This window comes from Pleurodeles waltl, chromosome 5 (genome assembly GCF_031143425.1).
Source record: "Pleurodeles waltl isolate 20211129_DDA chromosome 5, aPleWal1.hap1.20221129, whole genome shotgun sequence".
Lineage (NCBI taxonomy): Eukaryota > Metazoa > Chordata > Amphibia > Caudata > Salamandridae > Pleurodeles > Pleurodeles waltl.
Window position 1 is genome coordinate 1,712,968,584 of NC_090444.1, and position 12,335 is coordinate 1,712,980,918.

The following is a 12,335-nucleotide window of genomic DNA, read 5'->3' on the forward strand; positions in this document are numbered from 1 at the left end:
ATACCTATATTCATAAGCCCATCATGGTGGGAGAAGGCCCAGCATGGCAACGGCGTAACTCTGCACCAGGAACAGTGTGGTCCTGCAATAGCCAATCAGGGTTTGATCTCGGAGGGACAAGGGGAGAGAAGCCCCCTGTGACAGCCCTCAGACAGGTGTATCTCCAGTTGATGATCAATGTGTCCTGCAATTCACATTAATTCTTGTAGCTAGCTACATTCTTCATCATCGCATGAGGTGAGTGATCCACTGCTGTTAAACCTGACATCCTTGGTGTGGTTGTTCCCCAGCCTTTTGCCGTCAACCTCTATTTTTGCTGTTTCTGGTTTTCTTGGCCTTAGGTCTCTGCCCACTTTGCCACTCCTAATCAGTGCTGAAGTGTTTGTGCTTTCTCCTTTAACCTTGGTCAAATTTGCCTTAGACACATTTGGCCTATTGATTTTACTTGTAAGTAAAGCTACTAGTGGGCCTGCAGTATTTATTGTTCTACCTACTTTAGTATCCCTTTGAGCATGTGTAGGAGGCTGGCCTGGCTTATAGTTGGTGTTAGAAATTGGGTTTTTGGTTGGCAGTCAGGTTACCCCCTGTCCAAGCAAAAGCCCTCACTCTAGTCAGGGTAAGTCACACACAATCCAAGATTATCCTGTGCCCACCCTCTGGTAGCTTGGCACGAGCAGTCAGGCTTAACTTAGAAGGCAATGTGTAAAGTATTTGTGCAATAAATCATACAATACCACCATATAGCACCACAAAAATACACCACACAGTGTTTAGAAAAATATATAATATTTATCTGGATAATTGTAGGTCAAAAAGAATAAAGTTTGCAATGGGAAATTGTAGGGATATCACTGAAAAGTGATATACAGTGTCTTAAGTCTTTAGAATATAAACAAAGTCTCTTTCAAGCACAAGTACCTGGTTTGGAGTGGAAAAATCTCCTCAGAGGGCCACAAAAGAAAAGGTGCGTGGAAAAAGGGTGTGTGCGTCGATTTCTCCCCAGCACACACGGACTTGCGTCGTTATTTCCCACGCGGCAAAGTCGTGCGTCGTTTTCCGGCACGCGGACAGTCTCTTTTCATGGATCGCGGGGATTACCAGATGTCCCGGGTCTGTGCATGGATTTTCCTGCTTGTTTTCCGGCTGCGCGTTGTTCTGCGGGGCTGCGCGTCGAAATTACGATCTCACGGCAGGCGTCGCAGCGATTTCTCCTCTAGAGGTCGGGCGGCGTTGTCCTTGCGAAGCCGTGCGTCGGATTTTCGGTCGTCCCAAGAGCATCGCGTCGATCAGCGTCGGTGTGCGGCGTTTTTCTCGCCGCGGAACAAGCTGTGCGTCGAAATTTTCGGCGCACAGAGCGTCCAAGTGAAAGAGAGAAGTCTTTTTGTTCCTGAGACTTCAGGGAACAGGAGGCAAGCTCTATCCAAGCCCTTGGAGAGCACTTTCACAGCCAGACAAGAGTTCAGCAAGGCAGCAGGCCAACAGCAAGGCAGCAGTCCTTTGTAGAAAGCAGACAGGTGAGTCCTTTGAGCAGCCAGGCAGGTCTTCTTGGCAGGATGTAGTTTCTGGTTCAGGTTTCTTCTCCAGCAAGTGTCTCATGAGGTAGGGCAGAGGCCCTGTTTTATACCCAAATGTGCCTTTGAAGTGGGGGAGACTTCAAAGAGTGGCTAAGAAGTGCACCAGGTCCCCTTTCAGTTCAATCCTGTCTGCCAGGGTCCCAGTAGGGGGTGTGGCAGTCCTTTGTGTGAGAGCAGGCCCTCCATCCTCCCAGCCCAGGAAGACCCATCCAAAATGCAGATGTATGCAAGTGAGGCTGAGTACCCTGTGTTTGGGGTGTGTCTGAGTGAATGCACAAGGAGCTGTCAACTAAGCCCAGCCAGACGTGGATTGTAAGGCACAGAAGGATTTAAGTGCAAAGAAATGCTCACTTTCTAAAAGTGGCATTTCTAGAATAGTAATATTAAATCCGACTTCACCAGTCAGCAGGATTTTGTATTACCATTCTGGCCATACTAAATATGACCTTCCTGCTCCTTTCAGATCAGCAGCTGCCACTTCAACAGTGTATGAGGGCAGCCCCAATGTTAGCCTATGAAGGGAGCAGGCCTCACAGTAGTGTAAAAACGAATTTCTGAGTTTTACACTACCAGGACATATAACTACACAGGTACATGTCCTGGCTTTTACCTACACTGCACCCTGCTCTAGGGGTTACCTAGGGCACACATTAAGGGTGACTTATATGTAGAAAAAGGGGAGTTCTAGGCTTGGCAAGTATTTTTAAATGCCAAGTCGAGGTGGCAGTGAAACTGCACACACAGGCCTTGCAATGGCAGGCCTGAGACAAGGTAAAGGGGCTACTTAAGTGGGTGGCACAACCAGTGCTGCTGGCCCACTAGTAGCATTTAATTTACCAGCCCTATGCACATAAAGTGCACCTTACTAGGGACTTATAAGTAAATTAATAGTCCAATCAGGTATGATTCAAGGTTACCATGTTTTAAGGGAGAGAGCATATGCACTTTAGCACTGGTTAGCAGTGGTAAAGTGCGCAGAGTCTAAAAACCAGCAAAAACAGTGTCCACCAAGTGGAGGGAGGCAGGCAAAAAGTTAGGGGTGACTACCCTAAGGCTGTCAGGTCTAACAGTTGGTACCTGATGGTAGTGTTCTAGCAGCTTAGGCTGATAGAGGTAACTATAACAGAGCAGCTTAGGCAGAACTAGGAGACATGCAAAGCTCCTACTATTCCACTTATATCATATAGCACTATATCAGAAGAATCACAATACTCAGAGTTACTTTATTTTAGTGACAATGTGCCAAAAATATTTCAGAGGATATACTCCCTTTGGAGGTAAGTAAAATACACAAAATATACACACAAACCAAAATCAGGTAAGTAAACAGTTAGAAAAGTAGTACAAACACTGTAGAATACAATAGGATGCAATAGGCCTGGGGGCAACACAAACCATATACCAAGAAAGTGGAATGTGAACCACTTAGGGACCCCTGGCCTAGTGTAGTGGGTAGAGGGTCGCTGGTAGAAAACACTAAGGGTGTCCAAGATACCCCACCCCAAGACCCTGAAAAGTAGGAGTAAAGTTATCCTACTTCCCCAGAAACACACTAAAGTTGTGATAGGAGATACTGCAAAGACCACAACAGACTGCAAAGCACTGAAGACGGATTCCTGTACCTGAAGACCTGTAAAGGAAGGGGATCAAGTCCAAGAGTCGTGAAAGTGTCCAGGGAGGCAGGAGCCCACTAAACCCCAGATGAAGGTGCAAAATGGCTGCACCTGGGTGGAAGAAGCTGAAGTTTCTGCAACAGCGGAAGGTGCCAGGAACTCTTCCTTTGCACAGAAGATGTCCCACGAAGAGCTGGAGGATGCAGCATTGTTTCATTGGAGAAAGCCTGCCAACAAGCCTTGCTAGCTGCAAAGGTTGCAGTTGAAGAAAAAGGGTGCTGCCCGGGCCCAAGAAGAACCAGGAGATCGCCACTTAGAACAGGAGACAGAGGGGGCCCTCAGGAACACAGAGAGCCCATGCACAAGAAGCCAGCGCCCGCAGAAGTACATGAACACAGGTTCAAGAAAACTGAGCATGGCAGTTGTCTCAACGCTACAAAAGAGGGTCCCACAAAGCCGGTGGTCAACTCAGGGAGTTGAGCAATGCAGGACGGAGTGCTGTGGACCTGGGCTGTGCTGTGCTCAAAGGATTCCTTGCAAAAGTGCACAGAAGCCCTAGCAGCTGCAGTGCACGCAGTACACAGGATTACTGTCTGGAGAGGGGAGGCAAGGACTTACGGCCTCCAAATTTGGACAGTTGGACCACTGGACATTCTGGGTAACTCGGGTCTACCACCTGTGTTACAGGGGCCATGCTCGTCAGGATGAGAGGGGTCCCAGAGTACTGGTGATGCTGACGTTTGGTGCCTGCTGGAGCAGGGGGAAGATTCTATCGACCCACTGGAGATTTCTTCTTGGCTTCCAGTGCAGGGTGAAGGCAGACAGCCCCCAGGGCATGCACCACCAGGAAACAGTCGAGAAAGCTGGCAGGATTAGGTGCTACAATGTCACTGGTAGTCTTCTTGATACTTTGTTGCAGTTTTGCAGGCATCCTGGAGTAGTCAGCGGTCGATCCTTGGCAGAAGTCGAAGAAGGAGATGCAGAGGATCGCTGGTGAATTCTTGAAAATCATTATCTGAGGAAAAGCCCACAGGAGAGACCCTAAATAGCCCTCAGAGGAGGATTGGCCACCTAGTGAGGTAAGCACCTATCAGGAGGGGTCTCTGACATCACCTGCTGGCACAGGCCACTCAGAGGCCTCCATTGTGCCAGCACACCTCTGGATTCAAGATGGCAAAGGCCTGGGACACACTGGAGGAGCTCTGGGCACCACCCCTGGGGTGGTGATGGACAGGGGAGTAGTCACTCCCCTTTCCTTTGTCCAGTTTCGTGCCAGAGCAGGGAATGGGGGTTCCCTGAACTGGTGTAGACTGGCTTATGCAAGGAGGGCACCATCTGTGCCCTTCAAAGCATTTCCAGAGGCTGGGTGAGGCTACTCCTCCCCAGCCCTTAACACCTATTTCCAATGGTAGAGGGTGTAACACCCTCTCTCAGAGGAAATACTTTGTTCTGCCTTCCTGGGACTGGGCTGCCCAGACCCCAGGAGGGTAGAAGCCTGTCTGTGGGTTGGCAGCAGCGGTAGCTGCAGAGAAAACCCCAGAGAGCTTGTTTTGCAGTACCCAGGGTCCATGGTGGAGCCCCGAGGATGCATGGGATTGGCACCCCAATACCAGATTTGGCATGGGGGGACAATTCCATGATCTTAGACATGTTACATGGCCATATTCGGAGTTACCATTGTGAAGCTACATATAGGTATTGACACTCACAAAGTCTGGGGAAATTGCCCTGAACTATGTGGGGGCACCTTGGCTAGTGCCTGGATGCCCTCACACTTAGTAACTTTGCACCTAACCTTCATCAATTGAGGGTTAGACATTTAGGTGACTTATAAGTTACTTAAGTGCAGTGTAAAGTGGCTGTGAAATAACGTGGACGTTATTTCACTCAGGCTGCAGTGGCGGTCCTGTGTAGGAATTGTCTGAGCTCCCACTGGGTGGCAAAAGAAATGTTGCAGCCCATAGGGTTCTCCTGGAACCCCAATACCCTGGGTACCTAGGTACCATATTTTAGGGAAATATAAGGGTGTTCCAGTGTGCCAATTAGAATTGGTGAAAATGGTCACTAGCCTATAGTGACAATTCTAAAGGCAGAGAGAGCATAAGCACTGAGGTTCTGATTAGCAGAGCCTCAGTGACACAGTTAGTCACTACACAGAGACACACATTCAGGCCACAAACTATGAGCACTGGGGTCCTAGCTAGCAAGATCCCAGTGAGATGGGCAAAAACAAACTTACATACGTGTGAAAAATGGGGGTAACATGCCAGGCAAGATGGTACTTTCCTACTGCATGTCCCAGGCCACTTCAGCCTATGTGTGCAGTTTTAAACTGCCATTTCAACCTGGCAAGTTAAACCTCTTGCCAGGCCCAACCCTCCCTTTTTAATACGTGTGTTACCCCTGAGGTAAGATCTACACAGCTCAGAGGGCAGGGTGCAGTGTATTTAATCTTTTGGACATGCACATTTAGGTTTTACATGTCTTGGTAGGGAAAAAACGCTAAATTTGTTTTTTTACCACTGTGAAGCCAAACTCTCCCATAGGATCTTATTGGGTTCCCTTATTACATTTAATAAGTGGTAACTTTCAGTTGGGAGTGGATAGAAATGTTGAGTTTGATGTCTGTGGAATTATAACTTAATATCCTCTTTAGTGGTAAAGTCGGGTCTTAAGTCACAGTTCTGAAAAGGACACTTTTAGAAAGTTGCTCCCAGACAGTGAGACACAGAGGAAATAGGTATTGGCAGGCCGAGCTGTCACCTAACACACTTGCACATCACAAGGTCTCTGTCCTAGTACACTCACAAAGGATTTCACACTAGTCTTTTGTGCACCAAGACAAGCTAGAGATAGGGCAGCAAGGCAGAAAACTCCAAGCACTTCTGGAGTGGAAGCCTCTAGAAACTTCTCCTACTTCATGAGAGGAGGGCCTGGTCCTTTGCCTTGGTTTCTAATGATGAGGCACTGAGGCTATAAGGCTGGCACCTGTCACTCAGGCCACTGCTCGTTAATGATTTTTCTGCAGTCTCACATACTTAAAGCTTGGTATGATTTTTAATTCCTCTAGACAGTAAAGATTGATTGTCTTCTCGGAGCTCCACCAGGTGCGTTGCCGACCCCATCAGGGCAGAACAAGGTTTTCACTAAACAATCCAATTGGTAGTAGCGATGAACAGTGTGTTCTAAGGGCAGGGACTTTATCAACACAAGCTTATGACTAAGGATGGGTGGAACTCGCAGAGTTTCACACCTTGGAATTCTGCAGAGCTACATAAAGACTCAGTGAGATTCTGTGGATTTCCACGAGCAGGTGGACCAGCAAGTCGCACTGCTTGTGCTGATTTTAAGCACTCAGAGCTTTTTTTGTGCTGTAAAAATAGCACAAGCAGCACACGCAGTGCAGCAGAGGGTGCTGCTTCTTTCTACTGCTTGAGTAGATTTCCTCTTCGAGTGTTAGCTTTCTCATCACAAATGGTCGTGACCTGCCACAAGCACCTGCCTTGAGAAATCTTACTGGGACGCATTCTAGCTCCTAAAAATTTCACGAGGGGATGCAAATTCTTGTTTCGCTCACCATTTTTTTGGCGGTGAGCCACACATGTGAAAAAACTGTGCCACACGCAATTGAAAGAGTATTGCTGGAACTCTGTGTTTCAAGTGAAACATGAAATGGGCAAAACTGCGTAATCCACCAGCGGAACAGAATTTTTGCCCACCCCTACTCATGACCAGTACTTACTGGAAATGTATCACTCATAGGAAATAATTACGATACCTATCACAAACGGGTTTCACATACAAGTTACCACCCTTCGTCGGCAAAGGCTAGACAATTATTGACCCATTCACTGTAACACACCTCCAGCCCTGGACATCTGAGGGCATCACAGACCTGTTGTTGCTCAATCTTGTGTGTCTGAACCCCACTTGTCTCTCCAGGAAGTTTAACGGTGACTGCTAAGAGTCGTATAACTAGTTACCATGGAGGACTCTCCTTCATCATCGAAATAAACCAGACAAAATGCTTCACCAGCTAAGAAACTAAGGATCATATTTATACTTTTTTAGCGCCGCATTTATGCCGCTTTTTGACTCAAAATCGGCACAAACTTACAAAATACCATTGTATTTTGTAAGTTTGCACCACTTTTGCGTCATAAAATGACGCAAATGAGGCGCTAAAAAAGTATAAATATGGGCCTAGGATCCACCATGCACCACCTAACACACAGAATCGATCAATTCTTTTTGTGTCCAAGCCGGGTGAGGCTTCGCATTTTGAGTCAAATTAGGTCGCAGTCTCCTCTCCTGGTGATGCCCTTCCAGGGTTTCAGCTTTGCAGCCATGCTACCCCAGAACCCAAAGAATTTGGCTTGGCAGGCCGTGGAAATGACACAGCTGCATTGTTTATGGTCAGAACTTTGATGGAAAGTGATCTTCTTCAAACTGCTGACTTCCATTCTTGGGTAATGAAACCTTTTTTGGAAAATGCTTTTGCTTTGAATCAGCCACCAATTTCTCCTCTAGCAGCACATTACAAATGTCTTAGGCTGTCCCTCTTAATCATAACCCCAGTTCCGAAAACCAACAAAACAATACTGTATTCTTCTTCCATTTCTCCTAGTTTGAAATATTCAGATGACCAACCACTTTGAACTTTTCAAAGTAAATGCTTCAGTCCTCCAGGACACTCAGTTAAGAGCATCAACGGGGTATGTATAGGGAGGGGCTGGGCAGACTGTTGCTTGCCTCATAGCGTACTGCTAGCCTGATCTTAAGATCCAACCACTAGCATTTTAACTGCAGCAACTTAAATAGTAGCTAGGAATTACTGCAGCTGCTGGCACCAGGCTTGCCCTCCAACGGATCCTTGCTAAAGAATTTAAAGTCTACTCATTCCAATGTCATGGTCTGAAAGAATCCTGTGATGTTATTTTTATCACCACAAGCCTGAGTAGGGAGTGGGGAATTACAAGAAAGGCAGGAAGCCTTCCTCCAAATTATTAGGGAAAAGATACAAAGGATACAAGGGATTACAAGTTAGGCAGGTAACCTTTCTCCACATTATTAGAAACAAGGTATAAGGGAATATAAGAAAGGCAGTTTGCCTTCCTCTAGATTACTAGGGACAATGTACGAGGGATTACAAGAGAGACAGGTAGCCTTCTTCTGGATTGCGCAGGACAGTGTGAGAGGGGCCCAGTCAGAGCTTCTTAGCCCAGGCAGGCAAAGGATGCCTGTCTGGACATGCTCAACCATATCCCAGGCACTTTGCGATATAGTGTATTGGAGATTGGAGCCCAGGACAGGGGGCTTCCAGCCCTGGACATGCCGGAGATCTGACCTAGGCCCCAGGGACAACTTCTTAAACCAGACTGGGAAGGAAGGACTCCCTGGGCATGTGGGACCCCTTTGGCACTTTGAGATACAGCGAGGTGGAGAACAGACCTTGCTGGGTTGGAATATCCAACTGTCTGTAATTTACAAAAATATTCAACATTTTACATCATGAGGAGGTTACAACCATCAGATGATGAATACTTAAAGGTGAAGTCAGGCAAAAAGTTATTGTTTTAACTTTTTCATGATCACAAGATGATATGCTGTTGTTAGTGGAATTTTTAGGTTGGTTCTTATGGAAAATGTTTTGTATATACGATAAGTTTTTATATTTTTCAATCTAATGTGATTCTTTCATGATCTATTTATATGATCGAATAAAGACATTTGATACTTGATATTTTTATTTTGTTATTTACTGAAGGCGAAGTCAAATGTTGGTCTTGATAATGTGCACAAACATCAGATGCTTACTTTCATAGTCAAAACTGAAAACCTATGAAACGATTATGTGATAGAGAAATACTAACTCTTAAGTAACTATTAGGACTATTTTTACCACATTTTGTTGAAAATGTAATGCTTTTAAGACAGTGATTTATGTTGCATTAAATCATGTTCAGATAATTATCCAAACTGTACTTTAAAAATTGTGGCCTTTTTAAACATTTACCAGAATTACAATGTGTGCCATAACAGCTGTGAGTCATAGCTTAAACGAACCACTGCAGAGCGTCTTTAAGCACAGAAGACAAACTATTTAATCGACGTACCCGAAAAAGTTGGAAAGTGTTCTCTATATATTTTGGCTACATCAAGTTAGGCCTATATTTTAAACTTATCATTTGTAAATGTTCTTTTTGCAGCTTTCTGACAGTTACAAAACGTTTCTAAACGGCTTTGTATCAGTGAATGTTACAGGCTTCAGGTAAGGAACCAGGTTTATTAATCAGTAGATTTATCTAACAGTCCATAAATGTAGTTGAATATGATGGATAAAAATAAATGTAAATAAAAACGGTACAAATGAACCTCTAAAGTATGTCTTCATCCATACTGTACCGATTAATTTATTTGAAGAGACATTTAATGATAATAGCGTATTTTTATACAGTGGATTGTTTCATTCTTTTGTCATTTCTATGCACTTCAAGCATAACTAGGGGGTCGCATCCACAGACAATGAATCCCTTAAATTGAAAGTGACAATCATGTTAACTCCCTAACACAGCGGCTCGTGATGAAGAGCACACCACATTCTCTGTAACGTGTTAGAATGAAAATGATCAAATACTCTACTGAAAACCTGGCTGTACAAAAACAACTTTTTAGAAGAATTTCTTCAATACAACGTGTACCAACTCATTGACCTGTGTGATCAGATTTTCCTTGGAGACTTCAACCTTCACTGGGGACTTGATACTGATATCATCTACAGCCAAACTCTTCTTTTTTTGATAATAGCATGTTACTACCTTTCTTATCTCCTAGTCTCAAATATGTTCCCATCTTGAATCATGGGCTATATCATGATGGTCTTTTCTGGTGCAGAGCTGAGCTACTGCTTTATACGCCTGCAGTGTGTCAAGTGATTTCATTTAACCTGATATATGTTTTGGATAGGGCCTTATTGTCAGGCAAAACAACTCAGAAACAGAAGAAGGCAAACGTTGCTGATTGTTTCTAACAGGACCTTCTGAAAATAAAGCACTATCTCAGACAAATCATGCTAAATGAATTCACTTCCTGCAGAGCAGGCGCATAAAACAGGCGCTCAGCTCCGTGCTGCACCAGAAAAAAACCATCATGATAAGATCCATGATCTTTGTTAGGAAGGACCTACTTAAAGTCTCACACCCTGTTTAAGTGGAATAGTTAGATAACCTCCTCATCAGCTTCACCATGTTTACTTCTGCACTCTATTTACCCGTCACACCACAAACCTGAGCATTAAACTCCAGAGACCTCAAACACAGCGTCAAATGATCCCTAGAATCCGTTATCCACAGGGTCAAACAATACTAAACGCATTGCTGACCCAGTTAATTTAATAGAGAGACATGACAAGGAGATTCTCCTGATCACAAAACAATTTGCCCCAGTAATATAGACTGGATGCTGAGAAGGTTTTTTGATTGCCAGAGAAAAGGTTGTGTGTTTCCAATAGGCATGGTGCCAAACTGCACAGAATGGTATGAATGAAAGGTGTCAAGTCCTCCTCAGCAATCTTGTTCCACTTGATTGAAGATAAAGATGAATTACGATACCTGATTACTAAAGCACCAAACTGCTTGAATCAGGAGAAATAGATCTGTCCCGATCCAGAACCTTTGCTGACGCTCATGCAGCAGAACTCTGAGTAAAATCATGACAGCTCATCTTCTGTCAACTAGAAAGACCGGACATAGAATCAGTGTTTTTACCTATTATGATGACGTCCTAGTTATCAACTCTATTGCCTAAATGCACCTATAGTTGACACACGGCGCCTGCTGAACAATGAGGAGTATCTGGACTTTTCAATAACATTATTACGCTAAACTAGCGTTTTTTCATTATTATGCTGAGCTAGCGTTTTTCATTACAGACTTCAAGAGACAGGTGCTGCTAGGATGTGCAGTTGTCTGTGGGCCCTCAGCCCAAACAGGTGTTTTACCAGATTTAAAAATCTGTGGTAAACCGAGTCATCAAGTTCAAACATATACGTCACTCTTCCTTTTTAAAACCATGAATGTAAGTCGGGCTTGCAAATACAAATATCGCATTTACTCGCACTGACATTGCCATTGGTGTAACGAAACTCGCGGGGGCTGCACAGTACGAGAAATTTGTGGACGCCCACGTATACACTTATGTATGTTCTAGAGCATTTTCCACAACCTCCGTCTAGAAAACGGCTGAGATTAATTCGGTCAAGCGATGTGAAGATGAAGGAGTCACAAAGTACTCAAAATTATTTGGAATGATTTTATCGATGCGGAAAATAAGATTTTCCCGAGGAGAAAAAAATGTAGTTAGAAAGTGGGTTTTAACTGGCACTGTCATGTTTCGAGCGAGTGTTTAGGTTTGTACATGTTCATGAGAAAATAGAATTCAAAATAGTTAACAGTGATTTTTTTCTGAAAACTGCAGGTTTCCAAGCATAACCTGGAAGTGTTTTGTAACTTCCTGACATGAACAAATCTACACCTAGTTGAGGTGTAAACCTCTGAGTGCAGATGTTACGTATTTAAGAATAAAGCACATTGCCTATCTCACCTTCATTTATATATAGTCTATAGATAAGTATTAATTTTTTCCCAAGCCAGGCATAATAAAAGATTGATTATTGTCAGCCAATCTTACTGTCATGCCAGGATTTACAGAATACATAGAAAAATGAATAATAGTGGTGTCTGCTTATAGAATGTCGTTAAACAATTTGAAAATATTCCAGTTCGAAAATGTAGATTCTAAAGAGTAATTCCACTTGCGTAACATTATTCATCGCATTTCAAAAATATACGAGAAACGTCTGGGTGATTAACGAGGGATGTGTTACTATTTTTAAGCGCCGGAAGTGTCATTGTCGAATACGTTGTCATCGCTGATCGTCCAACCGAGTCAAGCCTCGACGCTGCAAACGCGAATATAGTGAATAATTTATCTAAAGACTTTACATTTCCAGCTTCACCATTTCTCCGCATCATAGTTGGTGAGTAAAACTGATGACATTATCACTAAAGGACATTTGTCCCATAATTATAAGAAGTAAAAGGAGAACAATAGGTCCTAACAATACCAACCTAAAGAGTTTAATAAACAG

General features: G+C 44.1%; 1 protein-coding gene across 1 annotated transcript in view; it reads left to right on the forward strand.

Moving 5' to 3' along the window:
• LOC138296694 (adhesion G protein-coupled receptor F5-like) overlaps nucleotides 1-12,335 on the forward strand; it is a 1,174,222-nt gene that overhangs the window by 472,903 nt on the left and 688,984 nt on the right. Inside the window, exons 7-8 of the mRNA XM_069236066.1 lie at nucleotides 9,397-9,458; nucleotides 12,082-12,224. Coding sequence (XP_069092167.1) covers nucleotides 9,397-9,458; nucleotides 12,082-12,224 — 205 coding nt within the window. The remainder of the gene's footprint in view (nucleotides 1-9,396; nucleotides 9,459-12,081; nucleotides 12,225-12,335) is intronic.